Source organism: Mesocricetus auratus, unplaced genomic scaffold (genome assembly GCF_017639785.1).
Source record: "Mesocricetus auratus isolate SY011 unplaced genomic scaffold, BCM_Maur_2.0 Super-Scaffold_100013, whole genome shotgun sequence".
Classification (NCBI taxonomy): domain Eukaryota; kingdom Metazoa; phylum Chordata; class Mammalia; order Rodentia; family Cricetidae; genus Mesocricetus; species Mesocricetus auratus.
In genome coordinates, this window is record NW_024429196.1 from 6,792,536 (window position 1) to 6,808,367 (window position 15,832).

A 15,832-nucleotide genomic window follows, 5' to 3' on the forward strand; every position below is an offset into this window, starting at 1 on the left:
CCAGCCTACTGCAATGCTGAGATGTTCACTGGGACAGTTGTGGAACACCAGTAAACATAGTCCTGTGTTTCAGTATCCCATGCCACTGGACCGCCTCCTGGGTCAGTGTGGTGCACTGGTGCCAGCAGGGCTACCTCTCAAAAGTGTCGCTGAGGACAGTGAATATGGTGGCTACCCTGATGTCTGGGTGACCTGAAAACAGGATTTGCTTTGAAAACTCGGTGATTTCCTATTGGTGTTCCAGAAATAGCTGCCAAGCCTTAGGTTTGTCTCCTCCTGTCAATGCTGTGCTGGGAATCTGGCATGTGGACTTGTTCATTTTACCTTGTGTCAGTCTTTTGATTTCACTCAGTCCATTCTACAAAGAAGAAACTGAAGCTGGAAACCAGTGGCAAATCTGATGTGAACTGACTTTTAAGGAATCGGGCTGGGGGTGGCTCAATGGTTAAACTGCGTACCATGCAAGCATGAGGATTAGAGTTCGGATTCATATCGGTGAGCTCTGAGTTTGATTGAGAAAGTCTGTCTCAATGAATAAGATGGAAATGAATGATTGAAGAAGGTTCATAATTTCAACCTTGGGCTTCCATATGCATGTGCACACGCACAGGTGTATGTGCACCTCTACATGTCCCACACACACATGTAAACATGCAGACACGCATCACACCCACCCATGTATGTGGAAACAAAATGTAGATAGTTACATCCCTGGATCTAGCCACTGCTCAAAAATCCAGCTGTCTCATTGGCTTTATCTGTCTTCGTTTTGCTGTGAACAGTTTGGTTTTTGACAGACCATACAAGCTGGTGGGAAAGGAAAGGAAGCCTTTGGAACTCTAGAGAATACATACAGTTTTTATTAAAAATTGCCACACAGAGATGCAAAGGAAAGCTTGACTCCTACAGATCAGAGCATGCTGCTTCAAGCCTATTTAATAGAATTGCAATAAGTAGATCCTAAATCACACACACACATACACACACACACGTAAACACACACATGTGTGCAGACACACACACACACACACAGACAGAGAAAGAGAGAGAGAGAGAATTCAGTTAAGAGTTGATTTAAGCAGGGCAATGGTGACACATGCCTTTAATCCCAGCGCTCAGGTGGTAGAGGGAGGTGAATCTCTGAGTTTGAGGTCAGCTTGATATACAGAGCAAGTTCCAGAACAGCCAAGGCTACACAAAACAAACAAACAAAAACATAAAAATAACCCTCTGTCTTAGAAAGAGAGAGAAAAGAGGGACAGAGACAGAGTTCTTGACTTTAGGGTAATGCAAAAGCTGTGGTGTATTTGAGTAGGAACCGTATTTGCATTTTAAACTTGGATCTTTTCTCTGCCTGGCAGCATGCCAGCTGATAATTCTCCTGAGGTTTGGAACAGTGATGTTGAGCTGTGGCTCTGGGTCAGTTGGTCAGTTGCCATTGTAAGGGGAGCAGTCAATACCCTGCAGTGTGCTGTGACTGAATTAGAGCAACCTGGTTAGGGTGGCACATGTATTTTCCACTTAAGATATTTTTAGTTCACGGTGAGAATGTTATAGTAAGTTGAAGAGTCTTGGTGTGTGTGTGTGTGTGTGTGTGTGTGTGTGTGTGTGTGTACATACATACACACACATGGACAAAGAGGCTGTACCAGTTAAAATTTGTGAGGCCTGTCTCCTAATGGTGAAACTCATACATTACTTCCTTTGAATTAACCCACCAATAGTTTAAAACTATGTGGGAAAGCTTAGTAAAGTTTGCTTTCTACTGGCTGCCGCTGAAGCATTGTAGTTAGAGTCCCCTTACCTTAAACAGTACATGCTAGAGAGTGACGGTGGAGCTGTGTATGTCCCCTCCCACCCATGTCTCTCCTCAGATCTCTCTACTGGGTGGGCTGCATTTGGCAGGACTCTTGTTTGACAAGAGGGTATTGCCACTGATGTCCTACAGGGGATATGTGTGGACAGCCTACGTGTGATTGGTTTTGGCAACAGGAGGACCAGGGGACGGGAGGTCAGGTGTGGAAGGAACAGAACAACAGGGCTTGGGCTATGGGAGAGAGGTTTGGAAGAAGGTGGGAATGGTGGGTCTGTTATGGGAGACAGAGAGATGTCTTCTGGGAGACAAAACAAGGGCACAAGTAGCAAGAAGCCCAGGGGATAGGAGAGCTGGGCCATGACCTCCAGTCGGGCAAGGTGTCAGATTCAGGAGGAAAGGGAGACTAGACAGGGCTGCTGGCCTGAGGCCCAAGGCCAAGAGGACCGCCCTGTCGGGTAGTAGTGGCTTTGGGAGTGAACATTTGGCCTCTCTTTGGGTTTTAGGTCCTACCAGAAAGATGCCTCCCAGCGCTAGTGCAGTGGACTTCTTCCAGCTTTTTGTTCCAGACAACGTGCTCAAGAACATGGTAGTACAGACCAACATGTATGCCAGGAAGTTCCAGGAACGCTTTGGCAGTGATGGCGCCTGGGTGGAGGTGACATTGGCCGAGATGAAGGCCTTCCTGGGCTATGTGATCTCTACCAGTGTCTCACACTGTGAGTCAGTACTCAGCATTTGGAGTGGAGGCTTCTATAGCAACCGGAGCCTCGCCCTCGTCATGAGCCAGGCCCGCTTCGAGAAGATTCTCAAGTACTTCCATGTTGTGGCCTTCCGGTCCAGCCAGACCACGCATGGGCTCTACAAGGTCCAGCCCTTCCTTGACTCCCTGCAGAGTGGCTTCGATGCTGCCTTCAGGCCATCTCAGACCCAGGTGAGGCCAGTGTGCATTTGTGTGTGTGTGCACACGTGCATGCATGTGACCCCACAAGTGTGTGTGTGTGCGCCAGGTGCCAGTAAATTCCCGGAGACTTCTCTTGGCTAGGCACAGGGTTTATGATGTCCTTTCTCCCTGTCCAGTCATACTTTTTCTAGTGACTTGAACAAGTCGCTTTAAGGTCACTAGCATACTGTTAATCTTATGATCCAAACATGTTTATAAGGGATAGAGGGGGCTTGAACTGCAACCCCCAGACAGTTGGAATTCAACCCTTTGCTCAGAGGTACAGCTAATTCCACCCCTTCCTGTTCCATGGCTCTTCCTGCACCAGGCTTTACACGGTCTAGCCTCAGGATCCCTGTTGTGTTCACTGAGGGCCGCAGACCTGGTAGTGTGTGTGCCTTCACCTTCTGGACAGTGAATGGGTGAGCTGGAAGTGCGGTTACTCTTTTGGTCATTGGGACTTCTTACATGCAAAGGTCCACCTGGTTACTCAGGGCGGAACTTGGAAGCTTTTCTAGGATCTGGTGGCCCAAGCACCCCTGGCACAGCCCCGTGACTCCTTCCAGATGTCCTTAACCTGTTCCAGGAGGCGGGTGCTCTAGTGGCTCTCAGTTCCCTGTCCACCCTGCCTTCCGTGTCCACCTGTACTCAGCGCTGTCACGCTGGCGCACAGTCTGACTCTCCTCAGAATTGCTCTGTTGATCTGGCACATTGAGGAGGTGGCTGGTATCTGTAAAGCTCTCTAATTCAAATTAAGAAGTTGTATGTCTAGGTAAGTAAGCTGAATGCCCTCTGTGGAGAGATCTGGTTACACAGATGCACCAATCTTTATGCCAATGGCCATCTTTTAAGAGGTTCCTGCTAGGCTCCCACTCCCAAAGTTCACTTCTGCTGGAGTCTGTAATGTTCCTCTATTCTGCACAACTGGAGTCTGTAATGTTCCTCTGTTTTGCACACCTGGAAACTTCAGGGCTTTTGTGGGAGATGTTATCATGTCTCAGGTCCATGGACTTCTGACCACTCTACACAGGTTTCCCCAGTGTTCTAGAACTTGCCAGCCACCTTGTGAGAGCCAGAGGTGGGGTGGCGGGAGAGGATGGCAAGCTACATTCTCGCTTGGGAACTTGTCTGCCTTTGTCCTGTTGACAGCAGTTGAAACGGTGTTCTTCCCCACACTCTTATCAGAGTTGGGGTCAGACTTGCTTTGGTTCCAGGAGTGACCCAGAGCCAGCTCCCTTGTACCATACCATCATGACCGCCTGAACACACAGATGCTCAGGCATGTGTGTGCAATAGCGCACATGTACACACACACACACACACACACACACACGTGCGCGTGTGCAACTCTCAGTGTGCAATCTTGAGAACTACCGTTCTAGCAAATGTTACCCTTTGCAGAAGGTTCTACAGAGTCCTCTGAAGACCCCAGAATCTGCCAACAAACAAAGAAGCCATTTTTGTGTATATTCATATACAAGTATAAAATAGGAGGCATTACTTTCATCAAACCTAAAGACAGATTAATCAGAGAACTATCCCTGGATAGGGGTATGCAAATAAGTAAGAGATGTTTTGTCTACCATACATGCTATCTGGCACACCCAAGTAGCTTGTCGCACAGAGGGGACTCAGGGATAGCATGGTATGACAGAGATGCTGACTGTTTTCCCCAGAGGAGGAGTGAGACTCGGAGGGTTTTGCTGTTCCTGCTGGGATTTGCTTATAAATGTGGTTGAAGATCATGTGGAGATGTACTCACTCGCTCACTGAGGAGGAGGACACTTGGCTGGCTGAGAAACAACAGATGCATGGTCTAGACAAGGAGATGGGCAGGGTAAGAGCAGGGAGCTGGGGACACCTTGATGCCATCTTCCCTGTTCCTATGACCTCCTTAGATATTCCATTTTTGCTAGATGGTTCCACATGGGGCTTTGAATGTTTCATAAACTGCAAGGAGTCAGGGACCGTGAGGAATTGGGGATGAGGGTCTGGGCTGCAGCACAGGCAGTCCAGCTTGTCTGTTCCCATACCAAGCAGAGGCGGGGCACATCCTGAACTCACTTTCATTTTTCCAACAGTAAAACTCCAAGGGACAGAGTGTGGCAGTGCATACCAGTGAGGTGTGGCTGATGTTTTAAAAGGGATCTTTATTTTTATTTTATGTATATGAGTGTTTTGCCTGAATATATGTAAGTACACTACATGTGTGCAGTGCCCACAGATCAGAAGAGGGCATTGGATCCCCTGGAACTGGAGTTCCACAAGATTGTGAGCCCCCATGGGGATGCTGGAAACCAAATATGGGCCCTCTGCAAGAGGAACCATCTATAAAGCCCTGAGGCTGATGCTTTTTTAAAAATAGAACTGAAGGCATTGTTACCAAAGGGATTCTGGGTCACCAGTGCAGAGCTCACCTTCCAGGGTGCCCATGCCAGGCCATGGGCTGATGTGGCTCTTTGGGAGGACCTCACGTCCTGAGCTGACTCAAACCTGTGGAGAGAGACACACTTAACCACCATTTCTAGGAGCAGAGCTCCTTGGAACCTTTTCTGCACGTGGCCAAAGACTGCTTTAGATGTTATGTGGTCTCTGTTGGGTCTTGTTCCGTCTTTCATGTGGCCACAGAGATGCAGCGGATGAGAACAGGGGATTATTCCAATACATTTTATGCAAAAATAGGCAGTGGTTTGATGATCCTCAATCTAGAGCATTGTGTAGTGTGGAGGTCAGTGTGTATGCATGTCCTCTTATCTAACTGCAGATATGCACTCTCATTCATAACTGTGGACTAGAACTGGCGAGGGAATTGCAGTGTGTACTGTATTGCCACAATGTTCTCAAAAGTCTCCAAAGCATTTTAGTTTGACAAACCAACTTGGAGTCTTTTTACTTTATTGTTCTGTCATTGAGAAGGTCCTAGAATCAGCTTCCTAGCTGAGCCCGCCCTAGAGTACGAGTATAATTACACTAACCCTTCCCAGGCCAGGAGACTCCCGGTCAGAGAAGTCAGGCAACTTGGTCATGGTCACACAGCCTTCTGAAGGTGCTGCTGAGAACTGAGCTTACACTGCCCTATGAGAACTTCCTTTCTCCCCCCCCCAAAGGTGCTACATGAACCCCTGATTGATGAGGACCCTGTGTTTATCGCCACATGCACGGAGCGTGAGCTGCGGAAGAGGAAAAAGCGGAAATTTAGCCTGTGGGTCCGCCAGTGCTCTTCTACTGGCTTCATCATCCAGGTGAGCCGGGGGCATTGTGGAGGGGTGAGAGGCGTCAGAAATGGGGGCTGCTGGGGATATGCAGGCACTGGGGGATGGGGAGGATGACGTGGAGTACCACGGCCCAGTTAGTTCACTTTCTTCTCACTGTGTGTAACATTTGGCCCCAGCACTCCGGCAGAGGCCAGTCTGGTCTCACTTTGCCTACTGTGGGGTAGCTGGTCCTTGGAGAGGACACAGCCATAGCTGACTCCACCCCTCTCAATCTCATGTAGAGTTTTTGGCATGACCAAGGGACCAATGGTGTCAGACACTCAGAGGCACCAAAGATGTCCTGGGATACTGGCTCTGAGTTTGTCTCAGTGGAAGCAAGCCTTGAGAAGGAGAATTAGGTGAAGGTGAGAGAGTAAGGAAATGAAAGAAAAGCCCCTGCGAGCTGGAGAGTTTCCAGGAGGGAAAGCCATCCGACTTCCTTGTCTAGAGTTCATCTAGGCCCAGGGCAGAGACTGGACAATGGCTGAAGTCATTGCTTTGAGATTGATTAGTCCTTGACTGTTGTGGGCTGAACCAATGGAGGGTCCACATGCCCCATGCATGTCTCCTGGCCCAAATATGGAGATTATCATATGCCATTCAGGCCATTAGGGGTGGTTGGAGCCCTGCTCTGTCTCTGGGTCCATCAACAAAGTGCTGACCTTGACTCTCTGCTGCCGGTTAGTCATTGCCGTTTGCTACCTCCAACCTTACAGGTGTCTCAAGCGCTGTTACTTGCACTGTGTTCTCTCTGCTCACATTTACATGACCAGCCCACATTTTCAAGTTCACCTGCAATGAATTGCTATCTGAAAATATTATGCAAAACACTCCAGAAATAACCAGCTCTTAAGTTCTGTGCCTTTCTTGAGTAGGGAGATGGAATCTAAGGTCCACCCTGAGAAGTGAGTCGTCTGTTTGCCCAATATATCTGTTCTGCAATATCAACTCTGTGTACTCTATCTTTTCACAAGTCCCCTTGCTGTTGTCCACATCAACTTGTGTCCAAAATGAGCTGTGTTTCCATATTGTAACCTCCAAACAAAAGAGTCATGATGCTCAGATTTGTCAAGAATGTAAGACAGAGTGCTTCTCCTAGATGCAAGGTAAAAGTTCTTGAATTGATAAGGAAAGAGAAATAGAGTTGAATACTGATTTGCAATGATCTGTGCTAAGAAGGAATCTCCCTGTGAAGCTGTGAAGAAGGGAGGTTTGGGCTCATTGTGTTGTCATATCTCAAACTGCAAAAGTTGTAGCCACTTTGTGTGACAAGACACAAATGTCTGCTGGGGGTCATGCAACAATCCTAGGATAGTGGTGATGGCTGAATTTAAAAAAGCACTTTTGGGATGTGACTTGATAGAGTGCTTTCCCAGCATACACAAAGCCCTGGATGTGATCTCTAGCACCTCATAGCCTGGTATGGTAGTTCATACCTGTAAGCCCAGCACTTAGGAGGTTGGGGCATAAGGATCAGAAGTTCAAGGTCATCCTCTGCTACATACAAGATCGAGGCCAGGCTGTCATACACAAAATACCCTGTCTAAAAAAGATATACTAAAACAAAACAAAACACTTCTGGGTGCCCGACTTCACAGTGGGCTTGTAGGCTGCATGCAACAAATCATTCTTATGAGCCAGGAAAGTGGGGCTCCAAGCATGCAGCCTGCTTGCTCACAACTGCACAAGCAGTGAGTGATGCAGCCACGCTCTTGCGTCTCCAGTATCTCTTGTGAGGGGCTGTATACAAGCCTCAGGGCTCTCTGGCGTGTAGGGCACCTCCGGCTCATTTTTCTAGAGGCCCCAGTGCACCAGGCCCCAGTGACAATGAGTGGAATGTCAGCTGGTGCAACTCAGTGGCCAGGTCAGTCGCCACAGTGGCCCTCATGTTATTTGAAGGAATCAGAGGGAGAGGCAAGAGGAATGCTGCTGAGTTCCAGGCCAGCCTGTGCTACAGAGTGAGACTGTGTCTCTAAACAAGTATAGAGGTTCTGTAAGATGGATCAATGGGTAGAGGTGCTTGCTGCCAAACCTGACAATTGAGTTTGATCCTGGGACCTACAGAATTCCCCCATGTTGTTCTCTGACTTCCACATACTCACCATGGTGCACAGTGGCATGTTCACAGGTAGGCGTGCATGTGTACGCACACACGTACACATGCAATAAATAAACCAATAAATTTAATTTTTAAAGCGTAGAGCTTATTATTGTATAGTAGTGAGTTCTCTGCACTTGGGAGTCTCTGAGCACCTCTCTGGTGCTGCTTCCACATGTCTTGACAGAGAGGAGATGGCTGTTGGCTCAGCAGAAGTCCATGTTACACCATGGCCACACCTTGAGAAGAGGAATGCCTGCACTTGCCCATGTGGGCAAAGTGCTAAGCAATTTCAGGTGGTCTTGCAGATGCCAGGGAAAACTCTCAGCTGCCCATTGCTGATGTTGGAGAAAATGGCCAGTCGCAGCAGGTTAAGACCCTGGCCATCTCCAGACCTGCACAGAAGGCAGTACACACCAGTGCCCACAAACATGTGTTTCCAGCTGTACTTATCAGTGCTGGTGGAGGTCTATCTTCAGCACCCCTCCACACAAAACCCAGAACATCTGTAATTCCAGTAAATGCTTTGTAAATGCTTTGTTTTTTTTTCTTTTCTTTCTTTCTTTTTTTTGGGGGGGTTTTTTTTTTTTGGTTTTTCAAGACAGGGTTTCTCTGTATTGTTTTGGAGGCTGTCCTGGAACTGGCTCTGTAGACCAGGCTGGCCTCGAACTCACAGAGATCCACCTGCCTCTGCCTCCCAGGTGCTGGGATTAAAGGCGTGCGCCACCAACGCCCAGCAATGCTTTCTTTTAAGATTGGTTTCTTGTCATTTTATGTGTATGAGTTTTGCATATATGAGTGTATGTACACCACATGTGTGTCTGGTGTCTGTGGAGGCCAGAAGAGAGTATTGGATATCCTGGAATGATTACAGACTGTTGTGAGCCACCATGTGAGTGCTGGGACCGAACATAAGAGTAACCAGTGCTCGTAACCATCTCCCCAGCCCTAGTAAATGCTTACCGTTCTTACACGACAAGCAGCAGCATAGGAGATGTTTCTGCTAGTTCAATGCTAGGCAGACACAGTGACAGCAGGAGCAGCTCAGGGCAGTGGCAGTGGGACATTGTGTTCACAGTCAGGAAGCAGAGAGCTCAATAGAAAACAGAGACCATGATATAATACTCCAGACTAGCATACCACACCCTTCAAGAAGGCCCCACCTCCAAAAGGTTCTGTAACCTCTCAGAACAGTATCACCAGCTTGGACCAACTGTCCAAACACACAAATGTGGAGAACATTTTGTATTCTAACCATTTTGCTCACTCTCTTGAGTACGTAGCCAACATGTCCATATAAACCAGACTGACTGAAGCTAGACGGGTAGAGATGTAGACAATCCTCATGGCTCCGAGAGTGATGGGCATTCTCAGTCTCATTGCCCCAGGAGGCTCTTGAGCTCTGGGTAGAAACACAGCAGCTGATGTTTTTACTTTGACCTTGTGGTCCATGAACACAAGGTCCCCCTCTTATAGTGTTAGGTGCAAGCATATACGTCTGCAGTACATGCAGTAATTTTTTTTTAAATCCTGGAGCATAGTGTTTCCAAAGCTAAGTGTGAATGCATGCAGAGTAAAAACGGCTGTGTATTACAGGATATCTGCCGGAGCCAGACTCAGGAGCTTACACTGGGTCTCACATCCAAGCCCTCAACTCAAGTCAGGCTCAGGAGCTTACACTGGGCCTTGCATCTGAGCCTTTTTTAGGCCCAACAGACATCCATGACAGGCCAGGACCCACAAGCTTCCTGACCATTGCTGAACCTGGCGGTTTTGTTATTCTACACTTCTCAGTGAAGTATTGCTCACTCTTTTGAAAGCGTCCGTGCTAAGTCACATTCCTGTGCATTGACCTTCATGTTCGCTGTTCTCCTCAAGGACACTTGTGCTTGGTAGATGACCTCCAAACTCATCAGACAGGATGGGTCTGGACATGGTAGCTGGGTCTTCCACGGGCCCCTTCTGGGTGTTCCTCAGAGAGCATTGTTGGTATCCCAGCTCAGCAGTTCTAGCAATGGTCAGATTGCTCCAGTGTCAGCATGCTCTGCAGGGAAGGGCAGGCACAGGAGAGTGGTGGTGTCTGTTGAGCATCTGTCTACGGAAGTCTCCGAGCACCTGCAAGAACATCTCCTCTCCTTAGGGGGAGGGTCTCGGCAGCACCCTACATCGGCTCCATCCTCTTCTCACATCTACTCCATTGGTAGCAGTCATGGAGCTGGTCTGGATTGTGTGTTAGGGACTGCCCCCTTTGCTTCCCTGGCCCTTGGAGTGTGTCTGACCTCCATCGTGTCTCTGGACCGGAGAGACAGATGAGGCCCGTTCTGCCTGTCTTTGAGCTGACTAATCATTTTGCCCAATGGGCAGTACCCATATACGAACATGCCCAGCCCTTGAAGTGACCCTGGCTTCTATGTTTTGTTTGTTTGGTTTGGGAACTTAGAAGCAGGTTTGCATCCCTTTTGACTGCCAGTTTTGCCATCTGTAACTGCTGCTTTCCCACCTAGATTTTTCCTAAAAGAAGCCTCCAGGCTAAACCACACCAGCTGCTCAGGTTTCGGGTTGCCATGGTGGTGACCTAGGAATGCATGAGGCTGATGAGACAGTGGAGTGGCTTCCCCGTGTTCTCTTACCCCATCTTTCCTGCAGCTTCAGGCTATGGTCCATGTTGCCCGTGGCTCTCTGACCTCTGTGCATTTTCATTCAAGATCTATGTCCACCTGAAGGAAGGCGGTGGCCCAGATGGCCTGGACGCCCTGAAGAACAAACCACAGCTCCACAGCATGGTTGCCCGGAGTCTGTGCCGGAACGCGGCTGGAAAGAATTATATCATCTTCACAGGGCCCAGCATCACCAGCCTCACACTGTTTGAAGAATTTGAGAAGCAAGGTTTGTCCCATGGCCAATCCAGCACAGCCAGCTCCTTGGGGGAAGTAGTGAACGGATGAGAAGGACAGGAGTAGTGGCTAACGCAGACTGTACAAATGTGTCCACTGCCCTGTGTCTGGGTTCGAGTCCTGGCTCACCATCTAGAGACAGCATTGGCATAGAGCTCTGCTAGTCTTCTGGGCACTCGTGTGTGTGTGTGTGTGTGTGTGTGTGTGTGTGTGTGTGTGTGTGTGTGTGTGTGTTCTTTGCTGTGTGGTTCTGGCCATCAAAGGCTTGGAGGCAAAAATCCAGTAAGAAGGGTCTGAAAGGTATGAGAATTGTCCACCATTACTAATGAGTCTCCTTCCCATCTGGCAGAGATCTGTGTGGTCAGGAACAATCCCACAGGCCTCAGAAAGGTCTTATGTTTCTTGGGGCAAGAGGTTCTGTTTGTTCTTTGTAGACTGGATAAGCCTCCCATGGCTTTGACAGAAGTTGGATGTAAAAATGAAGACCTAAATGCTAAGCTGTGCTTGGAGACAGCTCATAAATTATCACTTATAGACAGAAGCTACTAGAATTGAGGCATTTTGTTCTGTCACACAGTGGACATCAGTTTTTAAACCAAACCCTCGTGTATTGTGGAGGAATTAAGCAGCTTATACACTGGGCCTTGGAAGCTGTGTTGGAGTGAGGGAGCAGCCCAGCTCTGTGCATTGCGGGCTAGGCAAGGGTACTCCTCTGCACTGGCTGGTGCAGGCAGGCTCAGAACTCATCTGTGTCATGAGCTCTGCAAGAGGTCAGACTGAGGGGAAGCTACAGGAACTGATGGTCCTAGAACACATGACACAGCTGCTTTGGAGGAGGTCTGGCTCTCCATGAAGCACAGTGGAGAGCTAGCCTGCTGCCTGAACCCGTATGTCTGTGAGGCATGTATATAGAGGTGTAACCTTTGATGCTGTGTGCATATGTATGCGATGGTCTACTCCTGGATTTGCTATCAGACTAGGAGTTGGACTCGTGTGTGTGTGTGTGTGTGTGTGTGTGTGTGTGTGTGGCCATTGCCAGATGTGCAGAGCAGCGTGAGTGTTGGTACCAGAGCGTGGCCTGGACACTGGGGCTGTTTTCCCAGGAGTCAGAAGTGTTGCCTCTGAGATCCAAAGGTAAAGGCATTCCCTGGCTCAGCAAGCTAGGAGATGGGCAAAGAACTCTGGCTGGAAGAGAGTGATTGGATATGGGATTTTTGTCTTTTTCCAAGGTTAGGTAATATAAAAATGGCATCACTATGAACTTTTGGGAGCATGTAGGGTTACTGGGCTCTTTGCAATGGACTGTCATGTGCTTTGTCTACAGTGACAAGAGTCCTAAGAACTGTCAGGTATGTTTGTCCCAAGGACTCTGGCTACATTATTGGGCCATATTGTTGCATTTATCCATCGCTTACATTAGTTGTGGCCTTCGTGACCTTGGGGTGAGTTCCTGTAGAGGAAGGCGGGGCAGAGAAGAAATGCCTCAGCAGCTGTCCTGAAAGGGTTCTGCTCTCAGCAGTCTCTCCTTCCGTGGGCTGTGGCATGGGCGCCCTGACCATGGCCCTTGTGGGACTTTGCATCTTTCCTGCCAGGTATCTACTGCTGTGGCTTACTGAGCTCTAGGAAAAGTGACTGCACAGGCCTCCCTCCATCCATGCTGACCAACCCTGCTACCCCGCTTGCCCGGGGCCAGCACCAGATCAGGACAAAGGGGAACATGTCTCTGATCTGCTGGTACAACAAGGGGCATTTCCGCTTCCTGACCAACGCCTACTCCCCTGTGCAGCAAGGTGAGTCGGGAGCATGAGTATGGGTATAGGAAGCGGGGGAGGGGGGCATCTAGAGCACAAGCCTGGAGAACCCTCGTGCTGTCTGTGTCAATTGTAGTTTGTTGTTCTGTCCTGGGAAGGGGCAGGGAGGAGCCTCATGAAGCCCTTGACTTGCCTTGGCAGTCCGGCAGGATTTGACTGACAAGTGGCTTTGTAGCCTCCTCTGCTTGTTAGTGTGTAATGATTCTGTTGTTTGGGGCATAGTGATGGGCTACATTCTGGGTGAGATTTGTGGATCATTTTTATCATCACAGACTCCTGGAAGCAAAGTGCCTGTGTAATCCTGGCTGCCAGGCGGCATGCTGTTTTCCTCACTAATTCTCTGGGGACTTAAAATCGATTCAGAACAGAGGGACTTAATTAGCCTAGAGTCTGTATTTAAAGTAACTGACAGTTAAGACAGTGTTAAACTGCTGAGGAAAAAAATTGACAGGTTGCAAAAGAATCTATAGAGATGCTTCTAGTATGGTATGCACACAAGCAGTTTATATTCCTGTATGCATCCTTGGTGTGTGGCATGCATGTTCCTGTGGTGTGGTGTGGGATACATACACACACACACACACACATACATACATACATGCACACACATACATGTATGTGTGTATATATGTACAGTGGATGTATGGTTATTTACATGTGTGGTCCACATGTGCTTCTCTGGCAGTATGTATATGTTTACGTTCTTCATATAATGTGTGCTTCTGTAGAGTCACCTAAAACTACCCAGCACAGTGGGAAACCCTGAGCATGCCCAGTACACACAGTGCTAGGAAGGACACCTCCACCTTCGTCCCTGTGTCCCACAGAGGCTAGGCAGGCCAGGGGACAGGCTTCATATACCAGCCATTGGTGCAATGGAAGGTGAGGTCCCGTGGGTTTCCTGTGGTCCCCAGGCTCTGCTGGCTGTGAGTTGTGCCATGGCTTTGGAGGAGCACTGGCAGCACCCCCTTTGTGTGTGTAGAGAAATCACTCTGGGGTAGATGTGACAGTGGAGGGGTAACCGAGCAGGGAAGGGAGGCCCCAGGAGAGGCCCTTGAGAGGTGTGAGGGGTTGACCTGGCATGGAACGGGTGTCCTTGTTTCTCTGTGACACGGTCCCGCCTCTGCTCTAAAGGGAACGGAGAAACTGCCACTGTCCCCTCCCAGCAGCCCTGCTTCCCTCTGTTCCACTCAGGCCTGTCCCGGCAGGAGTCTATATGTGCCTCTTAGAGTTGCCTGTGGGTGTGTCCTTGTCCCTGTGCCCCCATTGGTGGCAGATGTCCTTGCCCTTGCTGCCTTCAGTGCCCCCTTCCCACTCTGCTAAAGCACCTCACGGGCGGTGCCCATCCAGTCCCGCCCCACCCCAAGGACCTGGGCGCCCAGGAACATTGGGAAGTGGTTAAGTGCCTGGAAGGGGACTGAGTTCCTGTCTCCCCCACAGGTGTCATCATCAAGAGGAGGAGTGGGGAAATCCCCTGCCCGCTGGCTGTGGAGGCCTTCGCTGCTCATCTCAGCTATATCTGTAGATATGATGACAAGTATAGCAAGTGAGTGTGTGGGCCACTGTGCGCATTCGCATGGCGGTGGGGGAGGCGTGGAGGGCGAGCAACATGGGCACAGCGGTGTGCAGGGAGGATAGTGTTGGCCCAGGCATGTTGAAGGACAGAAGACTGGCACACAGGGCCCCCTCCCTGCTCACACCCCAGTGGTGGGCATCCTGGCACACAGTTCAGCCTCCATCCCCTATGGGCATTGTCCATCCTGCCCCCTCCTATCTGTCCACATGCCAGGAGTCAGCTCAAGTCTTTTTCTGAGTCCTTGGCTCCTTTACACAAGGCCTGAGATCAGGCATGGGCTTGTGCTGTGCACACACAGGGGCAGAAGGCACGTGCAGTGTGTACAGTAGATGTGGGTGGCTTACGTGTACACAGAGCCAGCCTGCTAGGTGTCCTCATAGCCAGCGGAGGCTGCTGAGCACGCAGATGCCTCCCTCACAGCCTCCTACCCAGAGCAAAGCTGCTGCAGCTGGCCAGGTAGCCGAGCGCCAGCCTGGCTGCCTTAGGGGAATCTCCATTGTTTGGCCTGTGACCTGGTCGGGAGGGGAGAGCAAGGCCTGTGTCTTCTCTGGAGCATCGAACTGTGGGAAGCCACTCTTCTGCCTTGACAGGACTTGCCACATCAGTGTCACGGTGTTTCAAAGATGGTGGTGGTTTAGCGGACACGGGGGTAGAGTCCTGTGCTAGGCATGATGTGGCCAGGATGCAGGGAAAATACACAGGAAAAGAAAATCCTATGATAAGGCTCTGGGCATACATAGTGTCCTCAAGGCCAGTCCCAGGGTCCCGGATCTTCCCCAAGGAAGGACAAATGGGTAACGGAAACACATCTTGGAAAGAGGGAGCATACAGGACCCGGAGCTGAGGGGTCAAGCAGTTCGGGTGTGGATGAGCCTAGAGAAGGGCTCTGGGAAGGAGGGATACTGGGGACTGCCATTAGGCCTGTCAGAGCCCCTCCTTCTCTCCCATCCCTAAACAGCTGCTCCTTTTCTTCATTTTCCTTGAGTGAAATTCACTGTGATGGAGCCTACAGCTGGTCCCTGGTGCCCCCACTGAATAAAAGTCTGCAGAAACTGCAGAGTCCGGGCTCCCCTTCCCTGGGAGCTGTAACCAGCTTGCGTGCTGTGTGACTTCTCAGGAGAGGTGGACAAACGCCTGTCCACCCCAGATTGGGCGCTAGTGACAGATTCAAGAAATAGTTCCACCCAAGTCTAACCTGGTGAACCAGTGTGTTTATCATGGTCACTTAAAACAGGAGCGTGGGTGACAGCTCACAATACCTGCATTCCTGGAGCTCCCTCAGCTGGTTGGAAAGTCTCCCCTTCCCAGTATTGGCCAGCGCTGATGCAGCCTTGGGATGGGATCTTGTGAACCAACCCCCACCCCACGGAGTCTCAAGAGCTCCCTCAGCCTTGTGGGGTTTGTTTTTTGGGTTTGTGGATTTCATTACTTCCTGGATCTTAA

At 49.7% G+C, this 15,832-nt stretch overlaps 1 protein-coding gene across 1 annotated transcript in view; it reads left to right on the forward strand.

Annotated features, from left to right (window-relative positions):
• Pgbd5 (piggyBac transposable element derived 5) overlaps nt 1-15,832 on the forward strand; it is a 61,875-nt gene that overhangs the window by 44,354 nt on the left and 1,689 nt on the right. The window contains exons 2-6 of the mRNA XM_005064670.4: nt 2,320-2,747; nt 5,864-5,998; nt 10,814-10,994; nt 12,595-12,792; nt 14,254-14,359. Of these exons, the coding sequence (XP_005064727.1) occupies nt 2,320-2,747; nt 5,864-5,998; nt 10,814-10,994; nt 12,595-12,792; nt 14,254-14,359 (1,048 nt within the window). The remainder of the gene's footprint in view (nt 1-2,319; nt 2,748-5,863; nt 5,999-10,813; nt 10,995-12,594; nt 12,793-14,253; nt 14,360-15,832) is intronic.